The sequence below is a fragment of the Argiope bruennichi genome, chromosome X1 (genome assembly GCF_947563725.1).
Source record: "Argiope bruennichi chromosome X1, qqArgBrue1.1, whole genome shotgun sequence".
Lineage (NCBI taxonomy): Eukaryota > Metazoa > Arthropoda > Arachnida > Araneae > Araneidae > Argiope > Argiope bruennichi.
The window spans coordinates 111376146-111390143 of record NC_079162.1 but is presented as its reverse complement, the minus strand read 5'-3'; the positions used below and the strand labels follow the sequence as shown (position 1 = coordinate 111390143).

At 28.4% G+C, this 13998-nt stretch overlaps 1 protein-coding gene across 3 annotated transcripts in view; it reads left to right on the top strand.

Annotated features, from left to right (window-relative positions):
* The window catches only part of LOC129958491 (tyrosine-protein phosphatase 10D-like), a 122990-nt gene that overhangs the window by 99784 nt on the left and 9208 nt on the right, over positions 1-13998 (top strand). For all 3 annotated transcript variants that reach the window (XM_056071001.1, XM_056071000.1, XM_056071003.1), the window contains exons 12-21: positions 746-888; positions 971-1112; positions 2342-2620; positions 4962-5243; positions 5769-5896; positions 6218-6310; positions 7607-7673; positions 8305-8522; positions 10828-11020; positions 12864-13044. In XM_056071001.1, the coding sequence (XP_055926976.1) occupies positions 746-888; positions 971-1112; positions 2342-2620; positions 4962-5243; positions 5769-5896; positions 6218-6310; positions 7607-7673; positions 8305-8522; positions 10828-11020; positions 12864-13044 (1726 nt within the window). The remainder of the gene's footprint in view (positions 1-745; positions 889-970; positions 1113-2341; positions 2621-4961; positions 5244-5768; positions 5897-6217; positions 6311-7606; positions 7674-8304; positions 8523-10827; positions 11021-12863; positions 13045-13998) is intronic.

Sequence of the window (13998 nt, the reverse complement as noted above, 5' to 3'; positions counted from 1 at the left end):
TCTGTACGCTTTTGAAAAACGAATAAAATTCATTTTAATTAAATACAATCTGATATAAATTTCCCTACTTTTAAATTTCTGCAAGGAATGAACAATACAAAATAAAAACATCTTTGTAAATTTTTTAATATCCATATCTTTTTTCTTCTAGAATACTATAGTCAAATTCCGTTTTTGAATGATTTATGGGTTTTATTATTAAAAATAGGCATATTAACACTAAAACCATGAACTATGAAAGAATTATTCCAACCTTAATTATTTAATAAATGAATGCTTAGCTCATCATAGTAATCATGTTTGGTTTAATGTGTACTACATCAGTCCATGCGAAAAAAACCTTATAATACCTGCCTCAACATATTAAATGCAAAATTACCAATCGGTTTTTTTTTAATTCTCTTAAAACACATGAATTTTCATTTAATATAAATGTATTATTCATATATAATTTTCAATGATGCAGAATGCTGCAATGTTTCCAGATTTATAATTACATTAAAATTCTTGCCACTCAATGAAATTTATGGATTGTTCAATATTTTAATTTGAAATGTTCAGATTTAGATCAGGTTCAGACTAAAAGTAAACAGTTAATTTGTTTATGCTAAATCTGTTTGATTATTTATTAATATAATTAATCTCCATTTAGCAAACTTCATTAAAAATCATGAAGTATTATTTATTCTTTATTCAGTTTATATTTAAGTTTTACACATTTTTAATTTATCTCATGTATTTTTAGATCCTAATCCAATAAAACATGTGCGCCATATTCTTGATTCTTATAACATCACATTTGAATGGAATATCCCTCCTGGAAAGAAAGACTATTATATTGTAAATTACTATCCTGTGAAGTCACCATTTCCACAGTTTTCCCATCAGGTAGTTGTTCTTTCTTTTTATTTCTTTTAATTTTAATACCTTATACATACATATCAACTTTAATGTTTTCTTTTAACCTCAGGTTCAGGCCAACGATTCACAAAGTGATGGAGTAATGACATGTATGATAAGTGATCTAAAATCAGGAGAATTATATTCATTTTTATTCTATGTTGTGAGTCATAGTTTACGGAGTGAAGGAATTGGATTACAGACACGAACAAGTAAGTGTCAATTTTGTTTTAAAAATTGAAAGTTCATCTCTTAATTTTTTTATGCTAATATTTTCTTAATGTCGCATCGTAAATGAGACGCAGTCAGAAAATTCATAAATATTTTCTTATTCGTTTTTCGATTTGGCTCGCGTTATCTTAATTTATACTTTTGTATTGCAAATAAATGTGATTAATACTCAGGTTAGAATAATGAAATGATTGGGGAAGTAAAATTTTTACAATTTATATTTATATTTTCAAAAAGTAACTATTTATAAACATCAATTTTAAAGTACATTTTTGTTTTAGACGCTTTTTACAACATTCATTATGAAGTTTTAGTTTAAATAATCAGTATTTGTGTAGATTCTATTCATCCTCAGATTTTCTGATAAAATTAATGTAGATGTATTTATTTATGTCTTTTGAGTAGCAGACAATGTTTTTGTAACCTGTGACTAATCAATAATCTTTCTTGGGTTGTACTTGAATTTTATGAATCACAATTAATTTAAAGTGGATATTTGTCTTAGAATTCCATTTTTTCCCCCCTTCTATAGATGCATGAAAATTTTAATTGAGTTTGTAGTAAACAGGTTTTATGTGAATTATTTATTATATAAAATGTTACTATAAAACTTCAACTTTCATTTATATAGTGTAATCATTTCATTGTAAAATCAGATATTCAGTATTTGTTTGTATCAAAACTTGTAATATCCTATTGAAAATTCGTGAAGACAACTTTTATCAAAGTAATTTAAAGACTAAGTTTAATCCTGTCAAAAGTTTAAGAACTATGTAAAATCCAATCATCTATTTTAAAAAATAATTTCTGCCCTCTGTTTTATATCTTTTTATATGGCTTCTTATGTAATTCTCTCAAGGAAAGAAATTTTTTAAAAGATAATTATATCGAAAAAGTTTGTTACCTTATAGATATTTATTTTGATTTAATTTTTCCCTATCGTTTTTATTGTCATCACATTGTGCTCTACATTTTGATATTATACTCTTAATGTTATTTCAATGCTACTTTTATTTCATTTTATGTATTGCCCTTTTAAAATATTATGCAGATTTAATCTGTTTTTCGATCTCTTAATTTACATTTTTTGCAATTTTGATTAAAGAATAATTGTAACAATAGTTCATTTCTAGAAAATAAGAGTTATCTATAGTAGATCTATTTATTGTATGTAGAAAGTGCTAATTTTGAACTTACTTTTTTCTTTCAGAGCCTGTTATTGATTCTGTGATTCACATTGTAACGGATGAACAAGAAACCAAAACTTTAGGAATTAAATATACTCCTACCCCAATCCGTAATGTTGTTTTTGATCGCTACCGCTTCCAGCTTAGTGGAACTAACATTCCAGCGCAAGAAAAACTCCAGAATGATACTAACCGGCTTGTTATTTTTGATGATTTGATTCCAGGTCGATTATACAACATAAGTATATGGACTGTAAGTGGTGGTGTTTACAGTATACCTATAGACAGACAAGCAAGACTGTGTAAGTAATATTTTAAAATTATTTTGCATTGTGTTATGTAAAAAAAAAAATATTATTTCAATGGTAATTATAAATTTTTTGGGGCGGAAACGTAATATTGTAGCTTTTGTTGTATTCTATTTATTTACATCTTATTCTTTAATACTTACAAATTGTAATAAATATAAAACATTTTAAAGTCGTTTATTTTTTACTATAATTGATTGTAAAAAATGCATCTGTCTTTTGTAAATGTTAATACTTAAATGATATTCAAAATGTAAAGTAATATAAATCCAAAATGTCTGTATCTTATTAATTATATTTATTCTGAATAATGTTCTTATCAACATGTTAAGGAATATTAAAATATCAAGGAACAACTCATTCAGACTAAAAACTAAGTTTCTCTTGAAATAAACTCAACTAAGGTCGTTTATGTTTTCTGCATTTTGCTCTGTTTCACATTTATTATACCTGCAAAATTCCGATTTCAAAATCAAATATATGGTATTTTAAAACATATTTTTCAAAGAGAAAAATATATTATCTTGTTTTAGGCAAGAAAACTTCCCTGCGAATTTCCCTTAGTAACAGAAATAGATAGGAGGAATAAGTCCAGATTTTATTGACTGCGATAATTTTTAATGCATCCTATTTAGTATACGCTTATAGCCTGTTCTATTCGAGTAATTCAGTGCAACTTTTGCTATATACATTGCAAAATTGGGGCCTTTGCACCTTCACACACTTACTCCACCGATCTTTCAACTACCAAAAACACTCTTGGAAGGCTTCTTTTGAAATGATTTTCATCTCCGTTGTCGCGTTCTGTATTGTCTCTTCTCTGCTTTCAAAATGGGATCCTTTCAACGGTATCTTCAATTTTGCAAACAACCAGAAGTTGCAAGGAGCCATATCTGGGGTGTAGGGAGGTTGGTAGACGACTAGAATTCCGTGTTTCGCCAAGAAAGTTTGGATCATCTGTGAGCCGGAGTATTGTCATGATGCAACTGCGAGTTTTTCGTCTTCCAGAGATCTGATCTTTTGAGCCGAACTGCATCTCTGAGTCGGCGTAGAACTTGTTGATAGTACTCTTTTGTCATTGTTTATCCTTCCGGTGAGTATTCGTAATCGTCTACACCGATGTGCGGCCATTTTTGAATCGGTTAAACCATTCTTTCATTTGTGTTACCCCCATAGCGTCACCACCAAACACTTGCTGAATCTTACGAATTGTTTCGCTTTGAAAATCACTAAACGTTTGACAAAATTTGATGCAGTATTTTTGCTCAACGTATTTAGTTATTTTGAGAAAAATTAAAAATACGACGAACACTTATAACATACCTTACTCAGCGACCAACAAGCAACAACTGACACACTCGAATATGGGGGGGGGGAGGGACTCAAGCAGGCGCATTAAGTTGTCTTCTTTCACGCCGCTCTAGCATCATTACCGTACGCAGAAAAATTCAAGATCGGCTACTTTTTAAACAGCCCTCGTGTATATATATATATATATATATATATATATATATATATATATATATTGAATTATTTCAACTTATGATATTTTAGGAAGTTATAACGATGCATTTTCTGTGTATTTGCAAGGTGTACTTAATTAATGGTTAATTTAAGTTGAAATGAAAAATGTTTGTTACTTGATATAAAATGCTACAATGGAAGGTTTTGGAGTATTTGAACTCCATCATCATGTTTAAACGGAGAAAAGTAGTGTAAAAGGAAAATAAAGATGAAAAGTAATAGAATCTTATGCATAGAAACCACAAAGAATTTCTTAGTTCTACTGTTGCACCATCAATGAATCATAAAGAGTCCTCGAATATCTATATCTGTGGTCACTGTATAATAGTTTCCCTTTGCGACTTGCATATGCAGTGATCCTTCATGCAGTGGTATGATCTGTTATCTACAATGGTTTCAAAAAGGCAAATCACCATTATTATACTCGCCAGGGAAGTGAGAACTTGCATATTGAGTATTCAGACTAAACATACTCAGACTAAACATTTTGATAGAAATAAAGTGTTTTGCTTTCTTTAAGCCCTTGAATAATGCCATTCAAATGTGTCTTATGTTATAAATGCATTGGATATGCAGTTTTTCCTGTTAATCTTTACAAGAAAGAGTCAGTGTGAAAGGGGTTTTTCTTAAATTAAAATTATTTCAAAATCAGTCTTGATTATGCCAATAAAGCTGCACGAGCAAATTTAATTTATACTGTGAAGCATTTCATGCTCTTCCTCATTAACTTCTATTTAAAACAGTTCGCGAATTTTTACTGTAATCTATTCTTTGCATTTAATTAAACATAATTTTATTTTATTTTTACAAGACCCCGAGGCTGTTGAAGAAATTATGGCTCCTAAGATCACTGATACAGAAATTACTCTAACATGGAATGTTCCTGATGGAGATAAAGATGGATATGAAGTACAATATCAAGATCATGAAGGAAATCTCATTAAAAATGTTACAATTTTGAATAGAATAAGCTACAGTGGTTTACGCCCTCATCACAACTATACTTTTCTGGTTTCTGTGTTAAGTGGCTATGATACTTCAACTACTATTAGAAGTCGTCCTATTTCAAGAACATTTCACACGCTGGAGTCTGGTATGCTTCCTAATTTTTTTTTTTTTTATACTGTAGTAAATCAATTATTCTGCTGCATTTTGGTGAAACTTGAATTATTGAAACATCTTTTAGAGCTTTATTATATACAATATAATATAATATACGCACACAGCAGAATTAAATAATATAGAAACTTTTTTAAGTAAAAATCTGTTATTAAATATCATTTAAGAGTTTTGAGGCATGTTTCATTTTTAATCAGTATTTCAAAACAATGAATGAACATGAAAGTTTGGCTATTTATTATTGATATATGTATAATTGTGTCAAGTATAAAAGAGGCGTTTCAGCTTATAATAAATTTCACTTTTGAAAATTGCTAGATATTCATATACTTTGAGAAAATATTATAACGATGTTTCTTCATTCAAGTTTCAATATTAAAATTGCTATTGCATTATAACATCCAATGTTATATTATGATTTTATCTGCAGTCTAGTCCTTAATTGGTTTCGTGTATTAACTGACTTACGTTTTAATTCGATTTTATATAATTTTTTCAGTGCCAGGTAAAGTTAATAACTTTGCAGCTATTCATGTGAAACCAAATATGATCACTCTAAGATGGACATTACCTAGCAGTGAACAAAATGGAATCCTCACAGGCTTTGTGATAACATATTATGTGAAGGTATAGCAGATATTTTTTTATTTATAAATTACTATCGTGACTACATTTATCATAAGAAAGAAAAATTTTACCAACTTTATAGTCAAAAAATTAAAATTCTGTAGCAACATATATAAATTTGATTTCATTATTTATATAATTTTAGAGAACACTGAAATACACAAGTTTATTTTATTAGATATGTTATTGTTGTTTTATCAAAGTTATTTTAAGTTAGCAAAAATAACTTTTTATTTAACTTATATATTATTAGTTATTCCTAATAATGTTAACGATACTTTTTCATATACAAATCATTTATTTTTTCTTTTTTTCATATAGGGCTCTCTCTTTCATCAGTATGAAAAGTTTGGTCCTTCAGATGTTGAAGGTGTGATAAAAAATCTTTTGCCAGGGAAAACTTATGTATTTGAGGTAATATTTTTAAAACTACAAAGTGTTCATATCATTTAGATGTAGTATAGCTAAATATGTCTATATAGCCTTTACTGAAGATTTTAAAAATACATTTTATTATTTTCTGACTCTTTTAGTTTGTTTCTAAATCTCTCTCCCATTTTAACTGAAATATAAGTTTGGTTTATCGGCTATATTTATTAAAATATATATTTTTTTCTTTTAACTATGTATTTTCCTTTCTTTATTTTACACAATATTAATTAATAATGAAGAGTAAGTTTCATTTTATAAGAGCCCAAATTTATACTTTTAAAAAGATCGAATCTAAAGACTTTCTGAAAAATGCCTATTTCTTTTACAGAGATAATCTGTATTGTCAAGCATTTGCTTTTAATATTTCTCTCCTTTTGAAAGTGAAAAGAAATTGAAGGAATGGAAGTGAATATATATCTTTATATTGATTAATGTAATAAACTGCAAACTAAACAGATATTGTAAGGTTAAAGGGCGTGTGCATTGAAATCGTCTAAGTTACATTGTTTTATTGGGGGAAAGAGGGCGCTCCATCTTGAACAATTCATTTGAGAATTTTGAAAAAATCCTAATCATTTTGATGTTCTAACAGTGAATGTTTATTTGTCACTATTAAAAATTCAAATTTGATTTCAAAATATTAATTAGGTCACTGCTAAATGTTTCAAGACACGGGAAAAGAATCTCTCGTACAAAAAATATCCATTTTATTGTAAAACATAGTAAATGCATTTAAATATTCCAATTTTTAATTGTTTTAGTTTTTTTTCTATAATGATTATAGTCAAGTAATGATGAATGTTATAAATATCTAAAATAATATTATGTGCAAATATTATAAAATATATTATCTGTGATTGAACATAAGAATTAAATGATTGTGAATTAAAATTGTATTCCTTTTTTCTTTCATGATTTAAGTTCAGTTTCACGGTTACTATTAGAAATTTAATGGATTTTCTGAAAGTATATGCATTTAAAAAGAATTTCACGCAAAATTCGTTTGACTCATGCCTTTAATTAAAAATTACTAAATGTTTTTGTTGTTCCATGGATCTTTTTTATTTAGCAGTGTTACATTTTTATTAATCAATGTTGCAGGCGAAATGTGACAGTTTAATTATGATAATTTAAATCCCAAATAATTGTATATTTTTCTTTTTTAAACATGCAGCAAACTGTGTGAAAGGATAATTGAGAAGTATGTCTTCCTAAATTTAATATTTTTAATCTTATGTAAATATTTATTATTAATTATTTTTGATTATTTCTTTAAAGATTCAAGCTCATACAAAAGTTGGACCTGGTGGAAAAGCAACACTGGAACAGACTTTACCTTTGGGAGGTAAAAACTATTTTCCTATTTCTTCTTAATATATTTCTCTCATTTTTTCTTCTTTTACTATCAATTCACAAGTTTATTACAAAAAAAAAAAAACTATAAGTTATATATGCTAGAGAATTTTTCTCATTTTTTCCTATAATCTTTGTTTTAAAGTATTATTGACAAAACATACAGTAACTTGATCATATTTCTATGATTTTGGAAAGTGGCCAGCAGAAGTTTTTGCAATGCTGAGTAAATTCTTTATTTTATAGCTGTTTTATATTTTTAACTTTTTGATTGTTATATTCTCTTCTAAGAAATTCTGTAAAGTGTCTTCTTTCTAAATTCCCTGTGAAATTTTCTGTTTGATCATTCAAGAACGATCTTGTGGGGATTGTATATAATCGCATTATTTTCTATTATTTTAAAAACAAAACTACATTTTAATTTGTATATTTATTAATACAATTATTGTGTTAATAATAAATTTGATATGATTTCAAAAGCACTAAGAATATGAATTTGAATGAAATGAAGTGTCTTTGTGGTCACTGTAGATTTGAAGTACATTCAATTTGTTTTGATTCATATTCAAAGAATTTTTAACTTATTTTCATATTTATTAAGATACAAAATAACCTTTGTTTAGCTCCACCACCACCTGCAAGCAATGTCTTTCCCATAAATGTTGGTAAATCATCAACTACGGCCAAAGTACAATTCCGCAAGAATTTCTTTTCTCATAGTCACGGTCCAGTAACTGGTTACACCGTAATTGTTGCTGAAGATGATAGCTTAGATTCCAAACAGCAAAAGTTGCCCTCCTGGAATGATGTACAAAAGTATTCAAGATGGCCTCCTTATCAGGTATCTATGGAATATATTATGTTATTAATTTGTATATTTATTTATTTTTCCCTTTTTACCATTTTTTATTTATAAAATTCTGTCTATTAATAGTTTTTATTCTTTTTCCTCAGTTGAAAAATCTATGCAATCTTTTTTAAAATTGTAATATTTTACTTCAGTTTTTTAAAAATATATTTCTATAAAAAAAATCTATAAACATATATTTGAAGGATTATATAACAAATGTATAAAATCCATGACGTTGACAAAAACTCGTCCAACTTAGACACAAAATTGTCAACTTAGGCAAAACCTGCAATATGGTGTATAGTTTATTAAATTTATATTTGAAATGCTTTTTAATAGTGAACCAAATTCTGAAAATGTACTTCTGTTTTCAGAAATTTTAAAACCTTGTCCAATTAAATTGGAAGACATATTTCTAAGCATTTTTCGTATGTTAAAAAAGGGCTTAATACGGCATTTCATTAATCTTTCTTCATATTGAAAACTAAATAGCTGAAATCCTTGGCGATTTCTTACAATTGAAGCTTTTCATGCACTTTTTGAAAAAAATTAAATTTAAACATTTTAAATGGCAGTGCCAATTATTATGGGAAAATTATTTTTCATATGGCCTACTTAGCAAATATTATAAAGTTTACAATGGTTCATGCTATGCTATGAAGTATATAGCATAGCATGATTTTGAATATTTGTCTCAATTCAAGGTAAATTGCATAGACCATTTTCGGATTTCATTTGAAATTTTCCTATTTGCTGTTACTGCATGGCATTCCTATTGCTATATATTGTTATAGTTCTTATAAACAGAGCAGACGGGTTAGAAAATTGGATTTTGGGTGAGATTTAGTATAATGGTAGTATGCCTTTAGAATGTTCATTTATCAAAGTTTTAAAACGCATTAGCCAGCCAATTTCGAGAAAATGGACCTCAGACTCAGAAAATGGACCTCGCTTATATACTAATAATGTGTCGCCGTCGGTGGGTGTCGGTATAACAGCGCTTAACGCTCCATGTTTCATACACCTGATGATTGGCATTCCGGCCAGATTTGTAACGCCACCAATTACCACCATCCCCATATTGTTAAGTGCCTCGAGACAGCCAGATGGGATCCTCTTCGCCAGTAGGATCATTGTGTCTGATCATTAGTTGTATTCAGATAAAGAACCACATGTGCGTGTTTCGTCATTTCAGGGAAATCCATCGTATCTTCAAGGAAGAAGAACGTCAAACCATCCTGATGTTAAACTTTTTTTCATTTATGAAGGGACTATAATTAACATGTGTTCGGGAAGGGTCAGCTACAAAGATGAATCATTAACAGACATTCCCACGATCGACTGGAGACCATTGAGGAAGCATTGCTGAACAGCCATTGGGTGATAAGGCGCTCAAGTGCACCAATGAGAAAATGAGAGACAGAGATTTGATGGAAATAAAATGCAGTATTTTTTGAAGAGAAGGGAAGAAGCAGTGAGAGTCGTTTTAAGGAGGAGTCGGAGAGACGTGAGTGTTGGAAGGTGTTTCTGATTTTGTGTGAAGCTCCTTGTGATTCGGGCATCTGGGTTAAGATCCACCCGATAAAGATCGGTGGATTTCTAGAGCTATATCTGGAATAGCCGTTTGTGCTAACAGCCTATTAGCATTTTTTGTGGTGTTTATTCTCCAAATTGATCTAGGAACTATTTCATGTTTAACTTTCAACTGTTGTGTAAATTTTGTAAATCATATTAACCTAGATGAGAACAAGTTGTTCTTGTGTACATATAAGACTGTAAATAAAAGAATTGTTTGTTACGCCTCTCTCATTTGATCGGTCAGGATCAAGACAATACAAATGCATTCGGTAGGGCGTTGGATTAGCATTCAGAATTCAGTCCTGGGCTAATTGTGTGTGTGTGTGTGTGTGTGTGTAATTTTTCTTTCAAAATTATTTCAAATTAATTTAACAATTTACCGATAGTTTTAATTAACATGTCTTTGATTTTTGATGCAAAATTAAATGTTTGTTCTCCTAATTCTTAAATGATAATTTAAGTTTTCAAAGACAAATATGTATAAATTAAAATGCACTTTGAAAATATTCAAAATTATTTAAAATAACAATTTAAAAATGGTTTAAATCTATATATTACTCATATTTATTTGCAAAAATAAATGTTCTGTCTCTTAATATTTTAATATCAAAATATATTCATTTTGAATTTTAAGTTTACTTAATGATTAAAGGCTTTTATAACTTATAAATAAATAATTAAATAATTTATCCGAATGTAATGTGAATTCCTTTTATAGGTGTCTGAACCATTTTATCCTTTCAATGGAACTTCCTCTGTTGAATTCACAATTGGAACTGAAGACTGTGCAAATGCTAAAGGATATTGTAATGGTCCACTGAAGCCTGGGACTAGTTACAAAGTAAAAGTACGAGCCTTCACAACTCCAGAAAAATTTACTGATACTGTGTATTCTTATACTTTTCAGACAGGTTAGTACAAAATAGATTGGTCCGTTAATTATAAGTTTTTCTTTTTTAGTAACTACAGTTTATTCTTATATGTTGGTAACACCTTTTTTTTTTTTTTTTTTTTTTTTTAAATATTGATGTGTGGAAGCATATTATTTTTAATGGTAAATACTATGAGCTATGAATTGTAAATGAAGCATATATGATTGAGAAATAACATATTTACTACTGCCCTACCGTCACGAGAAAACCCCTGAACATGGTTGCCGTAAGTAGAGAAGTCGAAGAAAGGAGGAAAGTGGCATTAAAATTGACCACAACATTTGGCTAACTTAGCGCGCTTTATTAGGTGAGAAATTTATTTCGCTAATGCAGATGTATTTATATGATGGTTAAATAAAATTTTGTTATTAAATTGTAGATAAAATTAAAAATTCCTTGTTATTTAAGCTTAAAACTAATGTCTTGCATAAGAAAGCCTTCAATGGCATTTCTTCTACTCCTTTTGTATTGAATTTTTCTTTAGGACTTGAGGCTGCCCTCAATAAAAAAAAAAAAAACCATTGGATAATAACAAAATAATTTGATATTTTCTTGACGATTCATGCAATTTTAAGAGAGGAAAGCTTATATTTTAAGACTAGAATTTCTAAGTTTTGAATTAGATGAAAATATTAGTTTCAAATAATAAACTTAGGGTGAGGGAAAAAAATTAGAATGTATTAATGTTTAATTAATAATAAATCTGTTACTATTTAATCTAAATAAAAACACGAAATTCATCAAAAATTTAAAATATAAATAAATCAATAAATAGGCAAAATTAAAGATATTTATTCGTTTCATATTCTTCTAAGATCTTACGAAATATTTGTCACAATCTTTCGAATAACACATACTCTGCAACATTTGTTATCCAGTCATTCTCAGCACTTCTTTCAGATATATTACATATAAAGAATATCCACAAGAGATAGAATTGATCAGAAAATCACAAAATATGAGCATCAGGCATCGACCGAAATAAAAAGCAAAATGGCATTGCTAACCGTTTCTATTTGCGCCAAATGAAGCACAGCCCTTTCCTTCACCCCCGAAATATAATAGAATATCTCGTTCCCATGCCGACTGACCCTTACTTTTAAGTTTACTAGGGTTTTTCTCGTGGCGGTAGGTCAATAAACTACTTTATTTCTTCGTCTTTTCGCATGTTAAGAAACATTCATTTTTCAAATTTTGAACTATTATTGATTTACATTATTAAGAAAAAGCAAGAAGCTATGCATAATGTTTTTGTTTTTCATGCTGAAAACTAGCATAGATTGAAAAAGACTGTTTTGAATTGATTTAAAATAATTCTTTAATGATTTAAAATATGTAGAATAGATTTACTTTATTTTAAAAATGTGCATGAATCTTCCTTTTTGTGAATGAGTTTTCCTTTTTACTAAAAGTTTTGTTCTTTTAACTTTATTGATTCAAAATCCAAATTAATTCAAAATTATTATAATGTGAAATTTATTGTTTAGTATGTCAAATTGTACTAAGACAGAAATAATGAGAGTAACATAGCAAAAGCCTGTTTATGAATTTGTTTTTAAAAATATTTCTAAAATTTTGTTTACAGTAAGGATTTGTGAAATGATTTTGTCTATTATATTATTTTTGCTGTAAAGGAGAGTTTTTTTTAACTTCTTCACTGCTTAACTGCTAAAAAAAGACAAATAACAGGAAGATGTTGAAATAATTCCATTTCTAAGCATTCCAACTTTTGTCAGATACTTTATTTTATTCATTTATTTATTTTGTGTGTGTACTTAAAAAAAATGTGTTCTTGAACTTGTGTATTTTTTTCTTTTCATAGAAACCGACAATACTGCTATGCTTGCTGGAATAATAGTTTCCCTTGTGCTAGTATTGCTTCTTATTGTTATTGTGGTAGTTGTGCGGCGCAAGAAAAGGCATGGCCCTTTCACGAAAAAAGTTGCTGATGGACACATTAAGGATGACTCAATGTCAATTCCTGAGAGTGAAATCATTACCAGGTGCGAATTCCATCGATTCTAATCATTTTTGTGATTTCCACTGCGAGATTAGGTTTTTAATTTTCCTGATATGATTGTATTTGTAGTTTATTTCACTTACATTTAGAGTTTATCAATAATGTAACTAAATTAGGGCAGACATGACACTTGCCATTACCAGAGGATGCAAAATTAGAATAAATTATATGGATTTAGTTAAAAGTACCTTTTATTCACCAGATCCAAAATTAAACATCTTAAAAAAAAATGAAGATTTTTTTCACTTCGTTTTAATATTTCTGTATATTCAGTTATCTCAATTAATTCCCATTTGCATTTGCGTACGAAAATTCTGTACACAAACACCGTTTCAGACAAAAGAAAGCAAGCCATGGATGTTTGAAATTATTTTTATAATTAGTAAGCAAAGGCAAATATCCTTGTCATAAGTGAGTCATGCGAATAATATTTCAAAAAAACTAGACAGACTCATCGTGAAATCGGACTTTTATATAAATACAATAAGTTATGTTTAGAAAATATTTTTTCAATCAACTAGGAAATGGTTAGTGTTTTGGAATGCTTATAGATTGCTTAGAATTGCTATACACTAAATTGAATGAGAACTGGGAATAAATTTAATTTATGATAAAAATTGTCAAATGTGCAAACGTTATTAGAAAAAAAAAAAGTACGTTTTAGAAAGGTAGGGATAGAATAATAACAAGTCATTAATTGGATATTTCTGCTGCTTTTTGAGGTTGGAATAATTTATTTCGTTGTTAATTCTAATCAGAACATCAAAGAAAGAAACTTTCATATAATACCACAATATTACTACTAATATTTCAGTTTTAGCAACTCTTGCAACCAAATATCATCTAACTGCTGCACAGTATTTGACAATGAATAATTAATTAAATAACTGCTCTACATAATCTCATTAATCCAGGACAGATTTAAATGGTATAAAAA